The sequence below is a fragment of the Dermacentor albipictus genome, chromosome 5, assembly GCF_038994185.2.
Source record: "Dermacentor albipictus isolate Rhodes 1998 colony chromosome 5, USDA_Dalb.pri_finalv2, whole genome shotgun sequence".
Lineage (NCBI taxonomy): Eukaryota > Metazoa > Arthropoda > Arachnida > Ixodida > Ixodidae > Dermacentor > Dermacentor albipictus.
The window spans coordinates 140782208-140808020 of NC_091825.1; the positions used below are offsets into that span (position 1 = coordinate 140782208).

Consider the following 25813-nt stretch of genomic DNA (forward strand, 5'->3'; position numbering starts at 1 on the left):
TTGGAATGAAAACAAAATTGAAGATGCGTAGGCCGTCGAGCATCCGACCGTCTAGACTGGGCACCGCCGATAAGTCGGGCCTGAAAGGGGAGCGGCAGACTCGAGCAACAGGAAAAGGCAGCAGCAGCAGAAGCAGCAGAGGCATGCTATGTATAAAAGTGGCTGCCGAACGTGCTTATAGTTATGATTGATGGAGACCAATCGAACGGCCAAGTCTGGCGCCGCGTATACGCGGAACATCTGCGCTCGGCGGGGCTCAGGGATGAGTGACGCAACGATGCGGGTGGTGTCGGCGGCGGCAGCGGGGAAAGTCCCACTTTCGATGGCTTCTTCACTCGGACTCTTCAGAGAGCGACTGATGCGTGAAAGCTGCCGGCGCCTCAGGCGTGACTGGGATGTTTAGGGTGCGAAGGCGTCAGGTGAGATTAGACTAAATCGAGGACGTTGTACGCACCTGTGTAGTATGATTTGTTAGGTGCGTCAAAGAAGCTGAGAAGGAAGCAAACTAGCAAAAAAAGATGATAGTGTGCGGCAGCGATGGTGATGGAAGAATTCAGCGCTCGTATTCGACAACGAGAGGAAACGAACCATGCCCTCTTCTGCAACGATGCAAGAAAGCAAGCGAGGCGCGCCGTCTGCTTAACGTCCACCCAGCAGACGTGCTTTTTCAATCACCGCTGCCAAGTTCACCTTCCATCGCTCGCGTGCTGGCACAGACTTTTGCGTGTCGGTTGCTGACAGGTGGAATAATCGCGAGAATTTCTGCTGGCTTTCACACCATCCCTACATCATGTGCCAACGCAGAGGAAAAGAAAAACCAGCGAGAGGCCCTCTTTTTGTATAGCGAAGTTGTCAACGTAAATGCAAGGGGAGTTCTTTCTCTCTTTCCGGTGGCCACGGCTACACCGCTGAGTGACTCGTGCGTGCCTGCATGCGGGTAAACAGGACGGGCCGGAACTTCCTTTACAAGAGTGAAGTCGAGGCGGCAGCGTCTGTGACTGTGACTTCGAGCTCAACTCAAGCGTTAAAGGCACGCTTTAAAGCACGCGCCTACTACGCATGCAGGCATAGGTGCGCGGAACACTTAGCCTTGACGGCGTGCACAACCGATGAAAACTCTTTTCTTTTTCTCGCTGTCGAAAATTGTCGCGCCGTGAAAGAGGTCTGACGCGCACATTGCGGAGGCGAGAAAGTGCGCGCGCGGTATGTGTGTGTGTGTATATATCTTTCCCGACTCGAATGGCTTACTCATACATAAGAAAGCGCAGTCGGGTCATCACCGCGGTGACACGTAATTCGGACGCTCTATCTTTTTAGTGTTTCCGACGGTCTCAGGCACGCTCGCGAGAAACGGCAATAGCGGGAAGAGAGGCACGGAGTGCAGGCCTCTGCTTTCTAAGTGCATTTTCAAATTATTCCGATGCGGCGCGCGGGTGTGTGATGCAGGGGACAGGATTAGCCTTTGCCTTCACAGACCACGCGTGAAGACCATTATGCGATGTCGCACTCTGACATTATGCATCTTCCTTTCTTTTCGCTAAGTCGGCTTCCGCTTCTTGGCAGAAAAGGGGTTAGTGTAGCGTTGTCGCATGCAGATAATGTTTCTGAGCGTTTGTTTTGACATGGAAGAGAGGATATTATGCGCTACCTAGCACTGGAATTCCGTGACGGTCTCCCGCGCCGGTCGAAGTTTTAAGCGCTTACTTTCGTCATTATCGCATCGATTCTGCGCTGATGGTTCCTTGATGACGTAAAGCTCTAATGTTCTTGCCCCCATAACTCATAACAGATATTTTATAAACTCTGTTCTCTCTATAGTGCCGAGCTATAGTGGGATCACAAGTGAGGTTGAGTCAGTGGGGCTCTCGTGTTGCTATCTAGCACTGGGGACTTCGACAGGCGCCATAGTGCACAGCAAGAGTAGAGAGAGAGAGCGAGAGAGAGAGAGAGAGGAATACAGGAAGGCAGGGATGTTAACCAGTCAATAGTGTGGTTGGCTACCCTACGCTGGGGGATGGGAGAAGGGGAGGAAAGAGAGAAGGTAGAAGAGAGAGCTAGAGTAGATATTCAACAAAGCTTCGGGCTCAGATAGGTGATGCGTCTATGAACAAGACACACAACATGCTTATTAGTACTCTTACGCCAGTAGAATAAACACAGTGGCCAACCGTGGAATTCCATCCACTAGTGTTTTCTGTGAAGCCATTATGAACAGAGTATTTGATGAATTTTCGAGCCTTTCAGATTCTTAAGAGCGATGCAATTTCACAGTACACTGGTAGTTTCTTTCTTTGTTCTTCTACATTTTGCTCCTTTCGAAGCTTTGCTGACGGGGTCAGAACAAGAGTGCACGACCTAGCACATTACAGGAGAAAATACGCGGTATAGACGTTTCCCATTTTACAGACCATCTAGACAGCCCGCGCGAAGATATTGCGAGATCGTATCACTTTGACAGGGCGTCTAAACAAACAGCTCGCGGTCGGTGGCAAACGTCGGCGAAGACCAGAAGAGGTCGGGTGTAAGGGCGGAATCTATACTGCAGCTTCTAAATCATTGGAATCCGCGACATCGATGGAACGAGCGAGTGCTTCCACACTCTGACTAGACATCGCGAAAAGAGCCAAGAGCTTTCAGAAGAATAAACATGACACAGCCCAACATGGCCCAGGTATACGCAGTGACCTGCTTCTCTGTAATACTGTGCAGCATCCTGGATGTTGCATCGCGTGCAAATGGGTCGGGTTCCTGTGTCCTTTATCACTATCCGGTCACACCTGCACGATATATAGGGCACCACGCGAGTTTTACATACAATGCTCATGGTGTTTTGCTTTCTTTCCCACCATGCGCCGCCTTGTGCAATTCTAGAATATCCACTGCACAATGAGGCTTGCCTACTTTTTCGTTTATGTTTATGATTTTCTTTTCATACTTTCCCTCCGATACTTTGTTACACCTTCACTGGGCGTAGGTTTCCGGGGTTCTTATTTTGTCAGGGATCCCACGATAGTGTCAGTCCTTTACGTCTTTCCTTCGTATTCTCATATAACTATTCTTCCTTTCCTTTGACCACATGTCCCCACAAATATAGGGTTTCAAGTTCATTTACCTCGTTTTTTATTTTCTTGAACCCTACAACCGAACCCTACTCGTATACATTGCCAAAGCCGGCCCCGATTTGTACATTTAATAATTTATGCTGTTGGTTAAACTCTCGAAACAATTATTTTTTTACGTTCGCTTCAAGCTTTCATGGCTACATTGGAGCTGGCACTCTGTACTTTTATTTTAAATTATATTGTTGTTGTTTTTATTTCTCCTGCTGGCAGAAACAAGGGATCTCTATATGACACTCTGTACAACAAGCGGCGTGCCTATATTAGGTTTTCGTCGATGACGCATACGAGATCCCTTTCTTGCTTGTTTGAAGGCGGAATACGCTCAGATGAGTCAGGTAGGACCAAAACCGTGCCTTTCTTCTAGAGGTGACAACAACGATGGGACTAATCATCACATCAGAAGGTCGTAATTATGGCACTTATGCGATCCACCTGCATGCCTTTATGAATGTCTAAGTAATGGGAACGCCTTTCCGTTTTATTTCTTTCTTTATTCATTTATTCATGTCTCTGTCTCTTTCTATCCTGTTTCCGACCTCCATATCTCCAACCGCAGTGTAGTTCAGTAGACCGGAAACTGTCATCCGGTTAACCTCGCTGCAGTTACCCTTTATCTCTCTCTATCACTCTCTCTTTGTTTAAAGGTGACCGCGTTTAAGCTAGGGCAGTCAGAGCACGGTAAAACACCTCGACATTCACCCTCTTCCCACTTGTCCCTCCCCCAAACCTGGCTACGCACCTGTCGTCCAAAGTGCGCGATTCTGACTACCCGAAACGCTATTTCACTTCAGTGGCTCCGGAGTTGTCACGGTTTGCCTTTTTGTGATCAAATTGAAACTGACGGCATATTCGCCGTATAGTCATGACGTAACGTTTCGTACTTGACTAGGAACGTCCAACATTCCTGTGCAGAAAGAAGTTCTCCTGTTTGTTGTTTCATAAGTGATTTCCTTTTTTTTTTCCTTTCTGCACTCAGTAGCTGCAGGCAGATAGATCTCCTTCGTTGCTGTGAGGCTGTTCAACTGTTCATAAGGGTTGGTGTACTACGCAAGTTGATGGCGGTGTGCAAAGTAAAGAGCGTTTTAATAAACTTCGAATTGAATCCAGGGCTCTTTTTTTTTTGCTCATTACTGCTACAGTTCTCGTGCTTGATCCCCATAAGATTAGAACACTAAAAAAATGACGGACACACGGAAACATACATACATACATACATACATACATACACACACACACACATATATATATATATATATATCATAGAAAAAAGGCGCTCAATATTTTCTATCCTATCGCTCGTCCTTCGACAACGAGAGGCTAGCCCTCCGAAGCAGTAGCTAGAGGGAGGACCTTTTTCATTGCTCACGATCTGGGGACCATGGTCACGCATGACACCGCTGCAGAAGACCGCAAGGGAGCTGCCATGATATGTAAATTTTCCTCAGGTCTGCGACTCCAATCCACATCAGCACTGTACTTTCTCTTCTTCTCTTAATCTTTCCCTTGCCTTTCCGCTTCCCGCAATTCAGGGTAGTGAAACGGGTTCAGCGCTTTCATTCTCCCCACCTTTAATTTATCATTTTTGTCATCTCTCACTCTCTCTATCTCTCTCTTCTGAATCTACGAAACGTTAGCCGTAGACGCTCCTAGTCATTGCTACCGACATTGGACAGGGAAGCAGATCTTAGTGATATGCTGGTGGGCTCGCCTCTAGCTTCTGCGGCGCTGCACTCTTTTTTTCACTGAGAAGACGTATTGGGAAGCCGAAGAGAGGCACGGCTTCCTGTCGGAACAGGTTTTTGCCCACACTTCGAAGCGAAGACCCCCCCTCAGTGCTAGCGAAGAATATTTCGCTGCGTCCAGCCAGTCGTCAGCTCTCCCCACCTTCTGCTTCTGTTCTTATACTGTTAATCCGCCGTCCCTTCGTTATTCAGCGTGCGCGCAAGACCGGCGGGAGACGATACGGCGGACAGTGACGCATATTTACCCCGGCCTCCGTTTCTTTTTTTTTCCACCGGCGCCAAGGTCGTGCAGCGCCAAGTCGATGCGTTAGGAAGCGCGAGTCTCGGCTGAGCGATGAGGTGCGCAGGGAAAGAGCGGACCTTTCGATCGCGGCCAATCGCAGTGCGCGCACTGGCACGTTAAAATCACCCTATATGCCTGGCTTCGAGGCGGAAACAAAACGAGCAGAAGCCCCCGGCCTAGCGGCGTCTAATGAAGGCGTAAATATTCATAAAAGTATTTCGAGTGGGCCACGCATCTGACCGTATAAGGGCTGGCACGAGTCCCCCTTATGTACATTGCGCGCGATTCTTACCACATCGTGTACGAGTGTCTCAACTACAGCTAGTCGCACGATACAGTTGCGAAAGCGGGGGAATTAAAATAGTAAATGACCACGCCGTGACAAATGGGCTTTCTCTGCCATTCGTACCTGTTTGACTGCGGGGTGGTTAGTCATGTGGCAACCAAACGTGACGGTATAACGTTTTTTTTTCTTCTCGTCGCTCATATGATGAAATGAGGAGGCTGTAGGTGCAAAACGGAGGGCGGCGTGACGAGTGAGGCTAACAGAATAGCAACATTTCATCCAAGGCCAAATAAACAAAGACGTTTCGTTTTATAGTGTCAAAGCCACATTTTTTCCGGGAAAATGAAGACGAAAGACACCGACAGATCAGAATATCCCGCAACCGGACCTTTTGATTGTCGCTATGCCTGCTCTCATTGAAGCGCATTCCTAAATAGTCCATGAATGTCGGGGGCGTAACAGCCTTTTAGTACGTTTAGCATTCTTAGCCTGCTTCGGCCACTTTGGCGTGCTGCTGTTAGCTATCTAGCCTCTGACATGTCGCTCTCATTCGGGAAACAAAAAAGGAAATTACATGTCCGACCGATAAAAGTGAGAACGCGTGTGCTCTTCAGACTGAGAATGAAAATAAGACATCTATGCGATCGCGCCACAGTGCAATCGCAGTAAGATATCTCGAACCCGATTATACAGTGCCTGCGGGATAAAACTGGTTGCAATTTGGAGGACGCGTTTAGTAAAGTTTTATTTGTGGCATCCGCAAGCGTAGACGCCGTGGTTTGCGGTGGTACTGATGGGCAGTCGAGATAAGCAGTACACTATCGGAGGAAAACTAAAGCATGGAAGAGACTGATAAAAACGAAGTACCTACAGGGATAAGTAACCATAGGATATAGAAATAGAGGCTTTAATGAAGATAAAAATGATCAAGGAGAGACTGGCAAAATGCTACACTGTTAATTGTGTATAATTGCTGACTAGCTCAAACAGGCAGGTGACATTTGTCGCCACTCCGGTCTGAAGGCGATGCCAGTAGAAATTATCGTCATCATCGTATCAATGCGTTTTATAGCTTTCTTAGCCTCCTCCACTACAAATCGGATTGTAAATAAAGGTGTCTTCAGCAGTATAGGGTGTGTCGATACATTGCTTGACTGATAATCGCAATTACGTTGACAGTTATCGTGAGACGGGTTCTACAGGAATTTTTCCCCTTATGGTTTCGGAGGATGGCGAACAAAATTACGCCACCGCAGGTACTGAGCGGGACCACCATATGTAAAGGTTTTGCCACGACCAACGAAACATGAGTAGCACGGTACGTACAGTGCATTCCACTATTAAAGGGCTAACTTTGCGGATGCTCTAGCTGCAAGTTCTGGCTTCAGCTATGTCAATGAGCTGCACAGGTGTGTGGAAGGCGCTAGCGCCACCAAACACAAATCAATCAAATCGGGGCAATTGTACACTTGCCAGAGGGGAAAATAAGCCCAGCTCTATACTCACGAGTTCCCTTTAACATTAGACTGGACTGTACAAGCCGTCCGGCCGGTTACCTTTAAATGAATGACAAGTATAAATGCGGAGGCTTCGACGAAGGGTTAACGCTTGTAAGGTTAGCCCGAAAGTGATTAATACGAAAGCATGGAGCTCATTTCAGGTTTTCGATACGCCAATACTATCTCAGGTTTTTATTAGTACAATGATTTCCCTAAACATCAAGGCTTCATCTCCTAGTTAGTAGAGTATAAAGGTGTGTGCTGAAAATTATTTCTAACCCGCTCGCTACGGTGTTCCTCGTGTTATCTTGTGCAGCTTCGAGACATTGAACGCCAACGAATGTTTTGCCAAGAAGTTTTACTGCCTACGTTGCAGTTCATTCTATGTTGTGCTATGTTTTCGCTCTAGCAAAGTTATTAGGCTCGATAGTGACGACCGCAGTTTCGGACAAAACTTGATAATCTCAATTGCAATTAACAAATATGATGACTAACTGAAGCAACATTGGTTTAGAATGCATTTAAAGGTGGCCTTGCAACAGCTCTCGATATGCATTAGGTTCAAAGCTCATTGTGTTCCAAGCAGTATTGAAAGTTCTCGTGTGACTGTTTTGGTGTAGAAAGTAAGGTTAGATTTAGAATAGTAAACAATTCTTCCATAGCTTATGATGCATTGACTCGGCGGTAAAAGGTTGATAACTAGCTGAGAAAACGCATAGCGGCCAAGCTCCTCTTCAGCTTTTTTTTCTTTCTTAAGTTTCAGTTTATTGAGCATTCTTTTTCGCACAATGGTATGTTAAAATACAATGATCCAGTATGCATGTACAATGATAGTGGTTACACAAAACCAGAGAAAGAATGTGAGCTTTGCTTGAACTGCTGATGCGAACGAATCACTGATACGATGACGTTACGCTGACGTCGTGGATTGCTCTCCGCATTTTTTGGTATAGTGGTCCTTTTCGCAGAAGAAAAGTAAGCGAAAGTTGCGCGCTTAGCTTTTGATTACACTTTCGAACGCAGTAAGCGGTTAACAATTAAATTACCTACCCGGAACTAGGCGCTAAAGTCATTTGTGACGCTACGAGAAGCTTGCGCGGTAAACCTTATGACGGTGCCACCGTCGGTCTCAGTCTTCTTTGTCCTTTCTGTCATGTCAGTAAGGTTAATATATTTGCACTTCCGGAAGCGATATCCGCGAATGCAGCCCAACTTAATATTTCTCGTTAGTGATCCTTTGTGTATCAAGTTCAGGCTGTTTGAAGGAAATAATGACGTCTTTGAGCGAAAGATTATCACGAAGTGCACTAAAGGCGGAAAAACGTTGCAACGTGAGACAGTGGATGCCGACACTCGTGCTCGCTTTGAGCATGCTCGAAGCTTGTCGCACTGAGTATATATTCATGTACTCCATATACTTCACTTATAAGTGAAGCTACAATTATTTTTTTTGCGCAATGCGTCGAGGCAGGACATATAGAGGTCGAATCAGACATTCTAGTCACACAGACATTCTAGTAACGTTTGGCAAGATAACGGACCCATCAGGATCCGGTGGAGGAGGATGTTTCGGCAAGTACATTTACCTGGAATGTTGTTGCCGCCTTATTGCGACAAATACAAAAAAAGCGTTATTTGTTCATCTGAGCTTGTGCATAGCTTGTGAACAATGTGGTGCACAGGTATAAGATTGCACGAGAGTACATATGGCACCTCCGCAGTGCAGACGCACGAAACTGCACGAGATTCCGTATTGCATGGGATGAAGATAGACATAATTATATGTGTCACTGCTAATTGTATAGCACTTCATTACCCGCTTCACAAAGGTACCAATATTTGCGTTCTATCTGCATATTATTTTCCCAATTATGAGTTTATCGAACTGTTACGTGTAAAGCTGGAAGCAGGAGCACCTCGCAGGAGTGAAGAAATAATTGTCAATTTCATCACCATTGCAAGAGGCGGTCATCATTCCCCTTTATTTCTTGACAGAAGCAGCCATAATTATCAATATATTACGTGAAACTTTTGGATCTAATCAATGGCTGGCGATCAGAGACAACAACCCTCTGAAATTCCAGATGCCTAAATAGCAAACTTTGGCCAGTCTCCTGGTGAATATTTCCCGGCAAATCTTTACTTGCTCAACTTGGCTCCATTGCAGGATCTTGACCGTCAACTGCGAGTGATTCTTTCCCGCGAGTTAGACCTCAATAAAAAAAAAAAAAGCGTACGGTGGTCTCCCACAACAAAAGCGACTCACCCCTATTGACGCCATCGGCCTGAGTGTCGAAAACATGGCAAAGCCTCCGTGTATCCGTGAGTTGCTCCGGCGGTCACCACAGGTCGTGTCCGTGACGAAGTGGGTAAGGAAAGTAACTAACGTAGAACCACGGCCCGAACCATAGGGCAGAGATGCGCGGCTGTCGCCGGCGATCACCAATCGGGTCGTTACGAGCTCGTCGTGCGTGTGTTTTTCGGAGAGCCGTCGAAGCGAAAACGGAAAAACAACGCGGAGCGCGTGCGCGCGTGCTCGATGTCCGGGAGCAAATGAGCAGCGAAGACGGCGAAGAAGACACGCGGCGCCCACTTGCAACACACACGCGCCGACGCGCGCGCAACTGGCTTCGCTTGGCCGCCGCACCACCAACACTCTCACTACCGGCGGCGGGATGGGAAACGCTCGAAGGCACGCGGCTCGCCTGCTCCCGGATGACCAACGCCAGAGGCAACACGCCGAGGAAGTTCCTCTCCGGACTGCCCTTTATACACGTACGACTCTCGTCTTCTTCGCCCGCCTCGGCCGCCGACGATAAAGAGGAAGGGTGAGGGGAGGAGAGAGTGGGGGTGTGCGTAGTTGGCGATGCGCTCTCGACGTCGCCGGATCGCCGTACGCGCAAGCCCCTCAGGCCGACAAGCCTCCTCTTCCAATCCGAGAGGCGAGGCTCTGTCAAACCGCGGGCGCGTCTTCCTTCTTCTTCTTCCGCGGCAAGGACCAACGTCAGATCGAAGAAACCCTCTGGTCCCTTTCTCACCCCACGCGCACCCTTTCTCCCGCGCCCCACGCTTCGATCGGGCACAATCTGGTCCTGCTTGCAAAACCCACCTGCAGCGGCGGTTTCATGTACCGCCGAGGCCTCGCTAGCTGTCGCACTCCTGCAGCTGATCCTGCTTCTATGTGGCGAACATCAATCTAAAGCGACAAATCGACCCGCCAGACCGGTGCGTCCAATACCATATCGCGACAGCGGCGAGGTAAACAAAGACGACGTGTCCTCTCTGGCTTCTGTCTCTCTCTCCCTCTGGAAGCCACGGGGCTTTCGCCGAAGTTGCCGTGCCCCCGTCGTGCCCTGAACTCAACTCGTCTCGACGCAGCGGCGTTCGCCTGCGACGCCGGTGGCTCCTGCCGCGGCACCCACGGGTGGGCGGGCGGCGGACATCCTCTAAAAGCATCCGCTGGAAATGCTGCCGGTCGACTTTGTTTGATGAGAAAGCGGCTCTCGCCGGCGACGCGCAGGGATATTGCGTCGCGTTTGAACTCGTCACAAGGGGCACGAGACGACGCGTAGACGGGATGCGCGAACGAGGGTCAGAGGGCGACGCTTCGTGGCGTTGAAGGGTTCGCCCGCGTCGCGCGTTCGACGCTCGCCGAACTAGGGGCTATGCAAAGGCGCGAGACGTCAGCGCAGAATCTTCAATCTCACGCGACGGGGTCGAGTGACGGCGAAGGACTTTCCCGCAGGAAGTGGATACGTGGTGACATTGAGCTGTTGAAATGTCTGTCACAGAAAGCGCACGCGCGCGATAGTGGTCATCCTTGATGAGTCGAGAATCTCAGACCGCTCAGCACTACGCTTCGCCAGCAATTAAGAGCCGTCAACCTCCTCGTCCTACAGAGGCCGCCTGCTCCCGCTCTTGTAGAGACAAAGAAGTCGCGAAAGAAAAATGATCGTCGCGGAGCTCATTATCATGCGTCGAAGCTCATTACCGCCTTCCTCGGTCGATTGTCGTGTAAATAAGTGTCGCACCTTCAGCTGCGTGTATATTTAGTGCATGGATATTCAGGTGTCAGTTGCCAGTCTGCTCTTCACTTTTCCTTTCCTGTCTAGTCTATATATTCTTTCAAAACAAATAATAAGAATATTTAGTAAAACGCTTACCGCGACCACTTTCTAGACACGCCATATAACCCCTCTTTCCCGCTGTAAATGGTTCATTCGTGAGTTTAATTATTCAAACTGTAGTAGGTCTGAAGCAGGTGGTAGCATCCTATAGACTTGGCTATTTTTTGTTTTTTTTATGATCGGTTATATTACTTGGCCTGTTTTTCTGTACTGTTTCTTCTATACTTAGGTAGCTAATAGTTATTTATAGCATCAACTTTTTTGTTCCAAGGACCATGAAATCGCTGTGCAGAGTTTTCTGAATAGGACGAATAAAATTCTGGGGCTTGATGTCCAAAACAACACGCTGTCAACGCGGAACGGCGTAGGCTCCGCATTAATTCCGGCCACCTGGTGTTCTTTAACGTGCGCTTGACTCTAAGTACACAATGAGCCTTGCATTCCGCCCCTATCTGAACGTGGCCACCACGGCCGGTCATCGAACCCGCGACCTCATGTTCAACAGCGGAACATAACGGCCACTAAGCCACAACGACGGCTCTTTGAATAAAACGCAAACTTATCGAGCAAGAAATGAGCGGGGTATGGAGTACTGCTATTCTTCTCCGTTCGAATACAAAGAATGACGCCCGAAATCGTCGTAAACAAACACAGTACCTCAATTCTTAAAAAAAAAGAAAATGATTTTTTTGCAACAAGCCAAGTCATATGTTGCGGCCGTGACGTCAGCCAAGGTATCACCCAGCCCCTCATACTACGGGAAGCTCGTATCAGGCCTGCGAGCTGACGTCGCCTCCCACAGCTTTTTCTCGATTCTAAGGTTTCATTCAACGCGTGATATGGGAGACCGCGGCTAGTAGTGCCGGTTCTTTGTATGTCGTTGCTTTTTTAGCGCTATTGAGGTTCCCAGTATGACAGACCAACTACAGGCCAAATCAATCCCTTAGTAACTAGCAATATGTGGTCCCGTATCACGGGAGACAGCCACCGAGAGGGTAGAAACGTTTTAGAATAAACCAACATTTGTACGTCTCCTAAGATGTCAGTAGTCATTGTGAACATAGCGAGAACTTGCACCTAAGGTATTGGTACGTATGCAAGGTCTCAGAAATCAACCCAGTCAGCCGAAGGCAAGAAAAGCGGTTTTTACGGACATGGTTTGACGGCACGGACGTTGTGTGACGACAGTGACGTTTTGTCAACGTCACACTACGTCGTCACTCGCGGCACACCTTCAGCAACGGAATTACACCGGAATAAGAAGCGGTGACGCCTGAAAAGGGGCGGCATCCTGAAGCCGGAAATATTCTTATAGGATGCATCTCTCATTTGGTGACTGACAGTCAAAAAGAAAAGAAAAGAAAAGAAAGAAAGAAAGAAAGAAAGAAAGAAAGAAAGAAAGAAAGAAAGAAAGAAAGAAAGAAAGAAAGAAAGAAAGAAAGAAAGAAAGAAAGAAAGAAAGAAAGAGAATGTTGCACGAGAAAGTTTCTCGCTCCTAAATATCCGCATTTGGCAGCACCACGCATATCGTAAAGGCTCTTCACAACTGTATTATAAGCACCTATGCCACGTGAAAATACTCATTTGCAATCCCTTCCCTCACCCCAAGTGTAGGGTAGCAAACCGGACGCTCGTCTTGTTGGCCTCCTTGTCCTTCTTCTCCTTGCTTTCTCTCTCTAATTTGCAATCAATGGAGTGTACGCCTTGTACCGAGCTTTCAGAACACGTTGTTTTGTGCATCTCAGCAAAACAGTATGCTCAGATTGTTCTTAGAGGAAGCTAATCATTTGATTAGCAGCGCAGCAGTCTTTAGACGTCGAATGTACTCTCTGTTTGCGGCATCATTAGCTTTTTTACAGTGATCTTCCCTTTCTTTCTCTTTTCTTTTCAATTTTAGTGTAGATACATGGGAAGGTAGGCTGTTTCACTGTACCGGCTATCCCAAAATACCAATTTTGTACTGAAGCAACAACAAAAAGGAAAAGAAAGAAAAATATCATAATTAATAAAACGAACCCAAGCCCACAACGAATGTCTCTACGGGCAACAGTGCTTTCGGTGCTGGTGCCGCCATTGCTTTTCTTTGCTGTTGTTGTTGTATAACAGAGAAATGGGCTAACCCCCGAGATGCCCTCTACATCAATATCTCCACATCAATGTATGAATAACAGAAGAGAAGAGAAATAAACTTTCCCTTTTGTGTCCCCGCGTGTTGTTAGTTTTCATTTTTTAAGGCACCCAAAGCAAAGCTCTCGCTTTGGAAATATTGCATAGTACCTGCCAAAAGTCCCGAAGCCATGGCGAGCCATGACTTTGCCTTTGTCCTTGGTCCGCCACACTGAGACCAGCGTAGAACTTTTGCCGTCCCCAATTCCAAGAGATGGACAGACATAGTGATCCTCAATATAGTGAGCGTTCGAGAGCTATATGCGTGCTTACAGAGCCCTGCCACGGGGCCGTGTGCCAAATTTCGTCACTTTTGTAATGTGCTCCACCTTCGGAAGCTCCGACAGTGGCTGATGTGAATGTGTGCAGGTATATTTCTTTGCTTATCTGTTTTGCGGACCCACTAATGTCTATGTAGTCTGTGACATAGGGGTGTAACAGGTCTCGTCGGGAGGCATGCTACGGCTGCGACTTACTGCAACCACTCGCATGGGCATGTTGCGTTACTTTGTACATACGTCTGCATAAAGTAAAAGCCAAATCAATTTCTTGCGCCATCCCACTACTGTAGCATCTCAGTTCCAGTAGCCCCGTCAACCTGCTCGTGGCAGTATATCGGTTTTCCGTTTCGTTTTGTTTTTCAGCTGTCCAGTTCTTTCCTGGGGGTTGAAGGCAAAACTGATTTGATTCGGCAAGCGGTTATGGTTACAGCGGCTGTGCCAGCCTCCTGCGAAGAGGAAGACGCTGAGACCGCGGCTCCGTCTCTCGTTTCCCCGTCGGTTACTGAAAGCGAGAGTCGTAATCCGACATCGGCCGTGGCCGGCAGAACAACGATACCGACGTAGAACACGCGAGGCCATGTTGGGCGCGGAAGCGATATCTATTAGTGGATGCGCCGGCGCCCCTTTTTTTCTTTCCTGGCCAAATTGCAGCGCCCCTGCTCACGACATTGACCCACAGTCAAGAGCGCGCTATTCTGAGAACCTGTAACCCAGCCGCCAGTGTTCCTCTCTTGCTATACCTCACGTTACAGCGTGACCGATTCAAGCGCATGCGCACGGCGATCGCTTCTTTTCTGGCACCCCGCGGGCGCCCCGAAAGGAGGGATCGGCATTCCGGGAAATTCGATTGCACACTTTGGTCGCGTGTCGCTCTCTGGAACTCTGTGTTGGGTCGTTTGTGGCAAACGCGGGGTGTCCCGGCAAATCACCATATGCTTATGCGGTTTCTCACTGTTGCGGGTGAAAGGTTAAGATACAATGCATGTACGCCTGAAGATAGCCTGATCGCAAGCAGGATGAATTGTCGCCTGCCTTCTGCTTCCAGGAAAATGATCAAAGTTGTCTTTAGCAGGGAATACCACAGAGAAGAGAGCGACGCACCTCGACGTCAGTGCCGAGCAACGAAGTGTGCTTCCCTGCTTTCCAGCTCCAGCAGTTCATCTTGATTCATGGGCACTGTTATACGTAAAATTTGTCTGCGAAAACTTACTGGACATACGAGTTTACAAAACAATAAAATAATGTATACTCGAGGCATTTGGGTGCGCAGGCTAGTTCGAAAAATGCAACCCCGCGTCCAAATATGTACAGATCACACAATTATGTTCCAGTATGCATGCGCTGACATGAAGCTAGTAACCTTCTTTTTCTTGCTGCTTCTATGTTCTGTAAATTGCTGCAGCTGACCGGAAAAGCATTCAGGAAACAGGCGGCCTGAAGCAAACTGACGTCCTCCACGTCGGAAGCACAGAAGTGGAAGCGATTGCCGCGTGGTGAACGTGGAGTCGACGACATCTGCTGCGTCGTCAAAAGTCAAGGTGAGTCATGAACACCGAGTAAACAAGACAGGAAAGCTACTGGTTAGTTTGCCACACACCAACTGACCTAGCAGGTCGTAACCTAAACACACAAAAAAAAAACGAAACCGCGAGTTAGATCTACAACCACACCCAACACCGACGCTCCGGTTCTCATTTAAATACCGAGCGGTGATAATACGTTATCTCTGTGAAAACCAAAAGCGCGTAGCCCGGCTCGCATACGGCGGGAAAGAAGCGATACAACTCGAGGCGTTTCTATATCGAGCGAACCTCGGAGACATTTTAATGTATGCGACGACAGTGGGCGAGGTCGGAGGGAATCCCTTTTCTCGTTTCGCCGGCAGCGGCGGTTGCTATAACTTTCGCCTCCGCTGTTTCATCACGCAGATTTCGTATTCTGGGCACAGCCATGTCAACAACGGGTAGGCGCAAGGGTTCGCGCTTCGTCATACGGGGGTGTGGGGCTTTTGTTTTTTCGGCGGCCTGACTTAAGGCGCGGCTCTCTCTCACACTTACAGATCAAAGAACGAAGGGCTCTATCCCACACTGCTGAATGTCAAGGTTTCCATGGAAAGAAGGAAAAGCAAATAATAAACATCGCGAGTGCTACGTGTAGCAGCACTTGCGGTGGCAGGGTACCCGGCCGTCATCAATGGCGACCCTTGTGGGTTTCGCAGAAGCTACTTGTTGAAGCGGCCAGTGGAGTTCTTAATATAGGAGGAGTTATATAAGGAGTTTTCGGCGAATCGTAATAACAGCGAGATAGAGTGAGTGGAAAGGACTCTAGAACTGTGCCCTACAACACGTGCAATGAAAAGCGCGTGAGTGTTCCTTTCGTTTGAGAACCTGATACTGGAGTGTGCCGCTTTCATTGCGCAGTGCACGTCGCTCAGTGGGAGCCAAACACACAGCCTGGAGGTGGGGTGCTCTACCAATTAAGCTGTGGAGACGGCTGACCTTACCGATAAGTGTACATTCTCGACCAGTATGAAAAGGGAACACCGGATTTATGTTGAAAGCCGGTAACTTTTGTGTGTGTGTGCTTGTAATGAGAGAAAGCTCCATGAACAGGGTTCTTCAACAGGAGAACAATGTAACAAATAGCAGGGAGTGAGGTTCTGACTTACACATTTGAGGCAATCACGGTTTGAACACAGGTTAAGTGTTCTCTTTCATACTGGCAGAGAGTGTGCAACCACAAGTTAAAGTTCATAAACCACGGATGCAGTGAAAAGAACTGTTTCTCCTCACAGCCTAGCTATGCAACCTGAAATCAAGTTGTACGATGCATGCGCATGCATGTTTGACCAATGCACCACATGACCCAATTACATGTGGCCGTGTCAGAAGAATAGATAATAGAGATAGAAGAATAGACGCAGTGCGCAGTGCACGTCGGGTTATCATCTCCTTGGCCCCTGGTGTACGACACTCGACGAATGTTGGGACCCCGATTGTTGTGCTTCTCGGCGCGATCAGGCTCATAGCGCTCTCCTCACTTTTCAAGAAGTAGCTACTTAGGTTCACATTCGTAGCTTACTTCTGTTTTAAAGTGACAGGACCTCAGACACTGTTTCTTCTACCTTAAGTTTATTTAGTCACGTAACCTGCAGTGACGAGCCCTACTGTGCGTGATTTGTACTGTATGTGTTTTTCTATAATCCTTGATATTTGTTACCTTGTTCTTTAATTCACCCCCTTCTTCCTATCTTCCACTTCTATGTTTATGTCTCCTCCTTTCTGAAGAGCAGGCAGGCGTTGTGACACTTCCGGCGGCAGTTGCCAACCCGCTCCTCGCTTTCCCTTTCCTGTCAAGTGCGTAAGTTTTCAAAACAAATAACAATAAATGAGAACGAATAACGTAAAGCGAGGGCTTCATGCGTCAGCGTTCTCCTAAGCAGCAGTGGAGAATTGGATAGGAAGCAAATATTGAAGTTTTAGTACGCTCCTGTTGGCTCTAGCTTTTATTTAATGTTTTCCTTAGAGAAACCCGCCTAGATTAATGGGCAAGAGCTTGCTTATACTGCCACCGAAACAAAGCCGGTTCTGTCGCTATTGAGTCAACCAAGAAGTTTAAAATAAGGAGGAGCGTGCTTCCTTAACGGTTCGGCCTAAAGGAAGCCTTGGACATGGAAGGAAGCCTAAGAACACACGGACATTACCCCGTCTTTCTGTCAACAAAATATTCATAGAAGAGTTATCTGGCACCCAGCCGAATGTACATGTAGAGGACGTCGAAGAACACCTTACGTCGCCGTTTTTCTCTTTTTTTTTCTTTACAATTCCGTAAGGCTCATTTGTTCTCTTCTTGTCCCAACCATAAATTGTTGAGGACTTGTTCATAAAGCACCAATGCAGCTAGTAACACTCCGCAGCCACAAAACGTGCCCATGTTCAACACTGTCGATACTGCCGGAGGGCCGTTCGCGGCATCTCCAGAACGGCGGGTCGGGTGTGTGGTCGTCGTATGCTCGCGGTAAGAGGCTAAAACTTTGCGACATCATGTTGCCGATACCTTCGATTTGGCACTTAACTGGCAATAGGCAGCGCTGCCAGCTCGACGTCAGCGTGAGATTATCTGTTTGCGTAAGCAGGCTCGGGAGAATACATGCCAGCGCGGCTATCCGAGGAGGATGACTGCGCAGCGAAAAAATTGCGATAGAATCCATCGATAATGATTGGCAAAGACAGCGTTAACTTCTGCAAAATCCGTTAGAATCTCGCTGAGCGGTATTTTAAATTCAAAGCATCTAAAGGTCGAAGCAAGGAGAAGCGCGCAACAGGTGTGAAGAGTAGCGTGAAACGCGGCGACTACACCACGTGACCCCCACCTCGCGACCCACGCGACCACGGATTACACGGTGTCTCCACGATCGGCCCACTTTTGATTACACCATCTCCGGGATCGTCCCAGTTTTCATTGCACCGTCTCCGCGATCAGCCCAGTTTACTACTACACTGCCTCTGTGATCGGCCGACATTGGTGGGCGCGAAACCGTTCGAGTGCACACGCCAAACATCGCGAAATAAAGTTTGGAAAGCTCTGATTTAAAATCCAATTACGCGTTCCAACACATATATTTGTTGTAGTAAGTATTTAGATGCCGTTTGTTGCTTCTTTGCGAGATTCCGTAGGGAGCAGCTGTGCTGGTCACCCGCGCAGTTTTTATAGGGGTAGTACATGAGGGCTAAATAAGCCGAGTGGTCTTGTGTGTATACCACATCCCGTCTCTTAGCGTCCGCAGTGAGAGACCAAACCCGCAACACCCCCTTTGACTAAAGGTTTGGATAATCACAAAAATGCGAACGCCTAAAGAAAAAGCCTCTGCATTTATTCACGCATGTTTATATTTAACAGGCGCGTATGTACGCAGCGCACACATGGGTACGAAGTCAACCCTGAAGCGCGTGCACTGAGTAAGCAAAACTGCGAACGTATAAGTTTATTACAATATAAGGCTGTACACCGAGAAATACTAGTAACGCAAACTGGCTTATTCACTTTAGGCCTTGTTTACTAATTAGACTTCATTACTGTGTCATAAACACAAAGCGTACACCATCGTATACATTGTGGTATAACATTTATACCACAGTTTGTTATTTCATCTGTCAGCCCCATTCTTAACATCGTGTACACAACAACTAATGTTCCGTTGCAAACGGTTATTCTTATTCCCTATGCTGTGCAGTGGAAGTGGGGGCGTGCAGGTCAGAAAGGCACGTGCAGATTGTTGCCACTTGAAGGAAAGGCCCTTTATCGAGAAACTTGCGTAAGGAAACTGAGTAACAATTGGCAGGCGGCGACAGCAGCTAGCACAATACACGGACATTGGATTCATTCGCGCTGCTGACAGTCGACTCCCCTATTTATAGGCAATCAAGCTAAGTTCTATGCGTTTCAGGGTCAAATGCGAAAGCATTTCACCTACACTGCGCACAGTTTCATAAACTCGTATAGGATTCAGCCGGAGTTAGCACCATACACATCTTGCTCCTCCTCAACTGATAACAGAAGCACCTCTTTAGTATAAAACTCTCGCAGCAGATGTAGAACGCCGCTCCGCGGAGACCTTGTGAACCGGGCCATCGTCACTATCTGAAAGCTTGATGCGCGTGCATGTGCGATTCTCGCGGGCGAATGTATAAAAATACTAGGCCTGCACGTCACGGTGATTTGACAGGCTGGCTTTGCGTCCCTATACCTTATGGGGTTGTGCATGTAAAAAGTGTTGGTAGAATCGAAGGTTTCGTCTGCCTTGCTACACGCTGAAGACGGTATATGCAGCAATCAATACCTGCAAACGTAAGTTTGAAATCAAGGTAGGTAGCTTAACCATTCGTTTATAGAAAACAACTGCGTGAAGAGTCATATGGAATCAACAGGAAAACATTTTTCCTTTTCAACGCGGGCGCATTTATTTGTCATTGTTGCCTGTGGAATTCGCAGTTTTGTCAGCATCACTTTCTCCACTACCAACTCAGCACGTCTTAAAATCAAGTCTTCCGCAAGCTACCTTCCTCGTCACCTTGAGACAACGAATCAACGGCTTTCTGAGCGCCGCATTCCCCAACAGCTGCCTGTGCCGTCTTGGACAAATTATCAGCCCTTATTGTGATAACCGTGGAGTGTTAGAAACCGCACATTGTTGGAATGTCGAGCTCTCTGCTGAGTCTAAATGAGTTATTTCAATAGAATGAACTCTGCTTCCCCAAAACCACTAGAGTAACCAATCTTTTTATTATTATTATTATTATTATTATTATTATTATTATTATTATTATTATTATTATTATTATTATTATTATTATTATTATTATTATTATTATTATTATTATTATTACCATTTGGTGCTTTGGAGATGTCACCTTTAATTGGCGCCGGCCACACTTCTTCACATAGCGATATCAAAAGTAAAGCAGTTAAAAACACTAAAACTAAAGGTCAACTGCAAACCACAGTAACACTAAGTCCAGTCACATAAGTACACTGAAGACTTACTAAGTCTTATGCGTTTTTCTTAAAAGCAACGTCAAGCTTTATATTTTTTTATCATTCCTTCAAGACTTTGGCTCAATTGACAAGCTCTAGGTTACTTACGTCAACATCACTTTTGTCTCACGCGTGTATATGCTGGGACCACCATATTTTCTAGCCTCTCCTTTCTTTCTTTTCGCACCCTCCTCCTCCTACGTCTTTTTGACCCCGATTATATTCTCCGCGCTGAGTATCATGTAGGGAGCTACGTACATGCCGGGAGAATTCTCCGCAATTCACTGAAAAGGCTTCTCTCTCTCTCTCTCTCTCTCTCTCCTCTTTTTAAAATTTTTTTTCAGAAATGTAGTTGCACTGGCTCGAAGATTACTGATCAGGTGTTTCCCCTGAACGTGGAAGACCATGTAGGCCTTATAATGACGAGGTCGTAATTCTTGGACATAAGGCTACAACTTCAGTGTTAAAATATGCTTAGTGTAGCAAGTACTCATCACACTATAGGTTGGAACGAGATTACGCTGCTAACAAAGCAAAAACAAAAACTTCAGAGGATAGCAAGGCATACTACTGGAAATGTACACATTAGCAGATAAAATGTTCGCGTTGTACAACCTCTTTCCCGCCTCTGTGGTGACTGTATTAACGGACTGTCAGACATATTGTTTAACCAAATAACATACCTGAGAGGCACGGGCTACAGGAAATATCGCACCACACAAATTTCCATGGGACAGGTGGTCATGCAGCTTAACCTAACGAGGATTGGACTAACTGTTATTTCTAGCTGTTAGTATTTCTATTTAAAGAGAGGCTCCTGCCAAGCATGCGTGTTTTCTTTCACAGCGTAAACAAGGTCTTTAAGGCAGCCTAGTTAAACGACGATGACGATGACTAGAAGTGTTTAACGTCGCAAAGAAACACAAGGAAACTGAGAAACGGCGCAGTTATTGGCTCAGAATAAATTTTGACCATCTGAAATCATTTAACGTTAATTAAAAGCACAGTAGACGAGTGTGCTTTTCCTCTTTTTTTCTTCCTTTCTTTCTTTTTTTTTTTCATCGCGCCCCCATTGTAACGCGGCTGTCTTGGCAGGGAATCGATCTGACGACTTAGACCTCAAGAAAAACAATGTCACAGCCACCGAGCGATCTTTGTTCCCTCTAATTAAATGTTACGCGCTATCATTTCGTAGCCGCAACAAGGATAAGCAACGCGGGAACGCATCCCATTGCCGACAGCAAATCTCTGCTCGAAGCCAACGAGATGTCGCATGGTAATAGTGCACTGAAGTGTCCACCAGTCAACCCTACAGTAAGGCGCGTGGCCTTTCGGCGTGGCTGTCGTTCCTTGGCGGCGTCTTTGCTGGAGGCGTTTTAAGCCTATTCGAGGTTAGCTCAATGACGTGTCCTCCCGTCGCGTCATCACTACAGACACGCGCGTTTCGTCCACGGCGGTGAAAGGCTAGCTAGCGTCAGCTGAGTACGTTCCATCGAAGGTGATAGGCACGCCAATCTCCGGAGCATAAAAATCCGCACCTCATCCACTGGTTCAGACTACAAGGGCCCCTAAAACAACGGGCAAGAAATAATGAAGAATCCCAGAGAAACGACCCACGGTCGACCTCCGCTGTTAACCTTAGAAAGCGAGAGGACACGGAGCATGCCGCAACGAGCTGGGCGAACGGCTTACGGAACTATAGCGCGAAATTATGGCGGGAAGTATTGAACGCAACGTGCGGTCAAAGAGCAGCAATTAAACGTCGATGTCGTGCGCAAGGCCCTCGCACATCCGTAGCGCTACGGCTTTCTCGCGCACTGCACGTAATGGTGATTCTTGTGCAAATATGTGAGAATGCAAGGTTGTCGAGACAATCGAGGCGCTCGTTTCGAAACCTTGCGCGATCGCCGCAGGTAGCAGAACCCGTCTCTCACGAATGGGTAACAGACTGGCAGTTCTCTGCTGTAACACTCTCAACTTCAAGGAACCTTTCGAATCAAGGCGAGCTCGTTTTTATCGACGTTTCAATCGCTACACTGAAACGTTATTCTGGTTGAGGGGGCATGTGGGAGGCGACTTCGAAAAGGCGCGACTGAGGGGCTATCCAACTTAACTCCCAAGTGGCGCTGAAAACGCTTAAAAGCGAGTCAACCGGACGGTTGCAAATGGGAAAATGCCGTCACATGTGGCCCGAAGGTCAAGGCAAATTGCACTGCCTTCTTTCGTTGCTGCCTTAGGCCAATCAGACAACCTCCGGGAGCGAATTCCAGTGCTCATCACGACCTTCTAGAAGACTCCTTCTTGCCTTGGCATCTTGCGTCTCCTACGCCGAGCACTTTTAAGGGAACAAAGTGCGACAGTGACACGATTGACACCTGAGGCACGAAGAAAATACAGTTACAACGTGGCTTCTTGTTGCCAAGGAAAAACGGCGCACAAATGAGACAATGACTGACAGTTAAGGTATGAAGAAGACATGACATAAAAGCCGCTCTGTCGTCTGTGTGTGTTAGTTTTCAAATATTTTCTCATTCCTTTGTATTTCTTTTATAATAAATGTGCTAGGCAACTAAGAAGAAAGGTAAGTACTGATAAACTCTTTATCGTTTTGAGAAGGATGCGATGATGAAAGAAAAAAATGGAGGCCATGAGCATGTCGTCGTTCGGCAGTTGACGGCATGACGACGCAAAAGCAGGCGCAATTGCCACGCCGCAAAAGCCCCGCCGACACTGCATGCGCGCATCCGTATGTCGCGCCTAACGTGCGAAAGACGTCACCTGTGCCTGCATTCCGCGTTTAGTAACACGACAATTTTTGTCGCACCTTGTCCACTTTTATTTTCTTTTGAAGGGAGAAGCATCCACTGCGTTTGGAAAACGCCAGTGCCGTGGTTATGGCCATCCGTCCTTCCTTGACTGGCAGAAGCACTCTCGTTACGTCGTTAGGGTGTCAAGCTTGCTCCCGTCACACCAAGGTAACGAGGCTCATCTGCACGCTGAAACGCAACGAACGTCGACGTGCTCTGAAGAAAAAGTGAGGAGCACGCGGCTCAAGTGGCTTCCGCAACGGCTCGTCGTCACCGTATATAGAAGGCCATGTTGCAAACGCCCGCCTGACGGTTGTCCACGGCGCTAATGGACGCAACGGAGTGGTTCCCTTGATCAAAACGTCAAGATCTTCCCGCCCCCTCCTGCCCCTATTTGCACTACTCTGATATCGCTAAAAGTTCCGCACAGGGCTTGCATCAAGCGAAATAGAAGATAACTAACCTGACGCCTTGGTTGCGGAACTTAAATATTTTTTTTTTCTTATACTCATCCAAGAAGTTCCCTTGCATTAGTTTTTGTATGACACAACCTACTAATTTCTGGCACTCGACGTTACAACTGATCAACGTAGGCATCGCACTCCGCTGAGTTCTACTACAGCCACCTGTCTTTTGCTGCCTCTTTCACACCGCCAATTCAAGTTTAGTATACCTGTAATCCCTTCCGCAAATGATTGTCCCCATCCACTGTCACAGTGAAAAAAAAACCACAATAATACTGCCGATGTCGTCCCACCTGGGCGCCTCTTGGGCGGTCCATCGCTGCTTCTTCGCGACGCGGATCGGCGATCGGGCAACCTGCGACGTCGTTCGACGAGGGGCGAGTCGATCTCGACGTCCAAGCGCCAGGCGCGGGCAGTTCAGCTACGTCCGCAGGCTGCACCCGTCAAACAGCAGCAACAGCGCGCGTCCATCCGCAGTCGACGGCCCCCCGCAACTCCTGCTGCACAGACACGCAGCGACGAGCGTGCGGATCCAGACGCGGCCAGCAGTGAAAACGACGGCGCCGTCTACGAACGCACGGGGCCCATGCCAGCCCGAACGCTCGTCGAGCATCGGGAATTCCCAAACCTGCTTTCACTCGCCCGCATGTTGGTGCTTCGTGATGCTGCGTGCCGGAATACATCAAAAGGCAAAGGGATGCTGCTGCTCGCGGGTGCTCGCTGCCGGCGGTCGTCCGCAGCTCCCCTGCCCTTACTTTATTCTGTTGTTTTGAGCGCCATATTTTGTTTCATCCGGCGGGTGGGCCGGGCCGTTTTGCTTGTTCTTCGCTTGCTCCGCAGTTCCCGACTGTTCACCCCTTCTGCGAATGCCGCCGTCTCGCAGCACAGCTTTGTCTGCTGCGTCAGAGCCCCTTCCCCCTGCGCGTTCTGTTGTGCCGGCGTGGTGCGGGGAAGGCGTCCGCAGTCATTCTGCCCAATTGATCCAACGCGCTCATTAGCTGTGCTTACGGAACGCGCACGGCGTACGCACCTCCTTCCAAGCGGAACGAAGAGGGTACCACATTCATGGGCGGGTGTGCGTCGCTTGCAGCAGCCTCGTGCAACTACCAGCTTTGCACTCGCATCATCGCCTTCCCCCCTCTTCCTTCGTCTGTTTACATCGAGCCGGCTATTATGAAAGGAGGCGAGCGCATTCTTCGTCGCTGATCAGTCTTACGCCGGTAACCCCGTATTACAGTTTTAGGGGTCAAAGGGGTTTTCCGCCCTAGAGTGGAAGTTTTTCGTGAGGCTGGTGAGCAGCACGTCGGGGGGCAACGTTTCACTTGCAAAACACGCTACGGAGTAGTTACAGACCCTTGAAAAAAAGCTGTGTAACTCTAAGGCGGCACCGCTTGCAATGGAATGCGCAACCCTTTAAGGTGGTGTCATCTCGGGAGAATATCACCAACATTAAGTGTTCAATGTGAAGACGCAGCTTTGCAGGGCTCGCGTGAGTGGGAGGCGCTCAGTTCTTTCTCTTCTTCTTTTTTTTTCGCCTAGTCGAAAGGTTCTTCACGAAACAACACATAACGTATCGTTTGCTGCTGGTGGAAGGCACAGGGAGGGTAATCACTGGGATGTGATAGGTTGCTTCAGATGCTGCGAAAGACAAGGTTTAGAGGACGTCGGCGGTGGCCAAGGCAAGTTTTGTCTCACAGTGATCTCTATAGCCACTCCCTACCCCGCCCCACACGGAGGTGTTAAAAATGATGAAAGGTCGGGTCTTATCGTCCGCTTTAACAACACCTCCGCTCCTCGCAGTCTCTCCTTCCACCCCAACGCCCCTCCGGCCCGTATCCCAGCCCCCAGCAACGAAGAAAGTTCTCATACAGCCTCCCAGCCTCAAAACATTACTCGTAGTTCTTTATGATTCATAACCGCTGCCCATCGTAATAGCGAAGGTGATTATGTATGCTGTGCTCGCATACAACGAAGTTCTTCGAATATACTTCTAATACTTTGGTCGCACCCGTCGCGGTGGCTCAGTAACTGTGGCGTTCCATCACTAAGCACGAGGTCGTAGGTTCGACACCTGGTAATTGAGGTCGCATTCCAAAAGGGCCGGAATGCAAAAAAAAAAAGCAATCTTGTGCTTATATTTAGGTGCGCTTCGAAGCACCCCAGGTGATCAGAACAATCCGGATCCTTTCATTATACGCCGTACGTCCCTCGTAATCCACTGTGCAGGTTCTGGACGTTAAACAACACAATTTGTTAAGTTAATAACTTTGGTAGTGCTAGTGAGCTAGTTTGGTTAATCAGGACGTAGTTAAACCAGCACGCTGGAAATACCTGTACACACAAGAATCGGGCGGTGTCGCAAGAATGGAGAAGCAATAAAAGCGATAGTAAAACGCTGAACCTCATCGGATGGTCTTGCAGGCGTCGCAACTCGGCGGTGCATGAGAGTGAAGGAAAACTCTCGGCGTTTGTAGCTCGAAGTTCGCTGTCTGTTCTGCTCAT

The 25813-nt window shown here is 48.1% G+C and overlaps 2 protein-coding genes across 3 annotated transcripts in view; one reads left to right on the forward strand and one right to left on the reverse strand.

Annotated features, from left to right (window-relative positions):
• Nucleotides 1–24163, reverse strand: part of LOC135908357 (uncharacterized) — a 79836-nt gene extending 55673 nt beyond the window's left edge. The window contains exon 1 of one of the 2 annotated variants that reach the window (XM_065440120.1): nucleotides 23605–24163. In XM_065440120.1, the coding sequence (XP_065296192.1) occupies nucleotides 23605–23628 (24 nt within the window). In that variant the 5' untranslated portion in view covers nucleotides 23629–24163. Of the gene's footprint in view, nucleotides 1–9198; nucleotides 10270–23604 lie in introns of those variants that run through there. The other variant, XM_065440119.2, reaches the window with a different exon arrangement.
• The window catches only part of LOC135908394 (uncharacterized), a 79501-nt gene continuing 68710 nt past the window's right edge, over nucleotides 15023–25813 (forward strand). The window contains exon 1 of the mRNA XM_070539021.1: nucleotides 15023–15044. The gene's annotated coding sequence lies outside the window, so the exon portion shown is untranslated. The remainder of the gene's footprint in view (nucleotides 15045–25813) is intronic.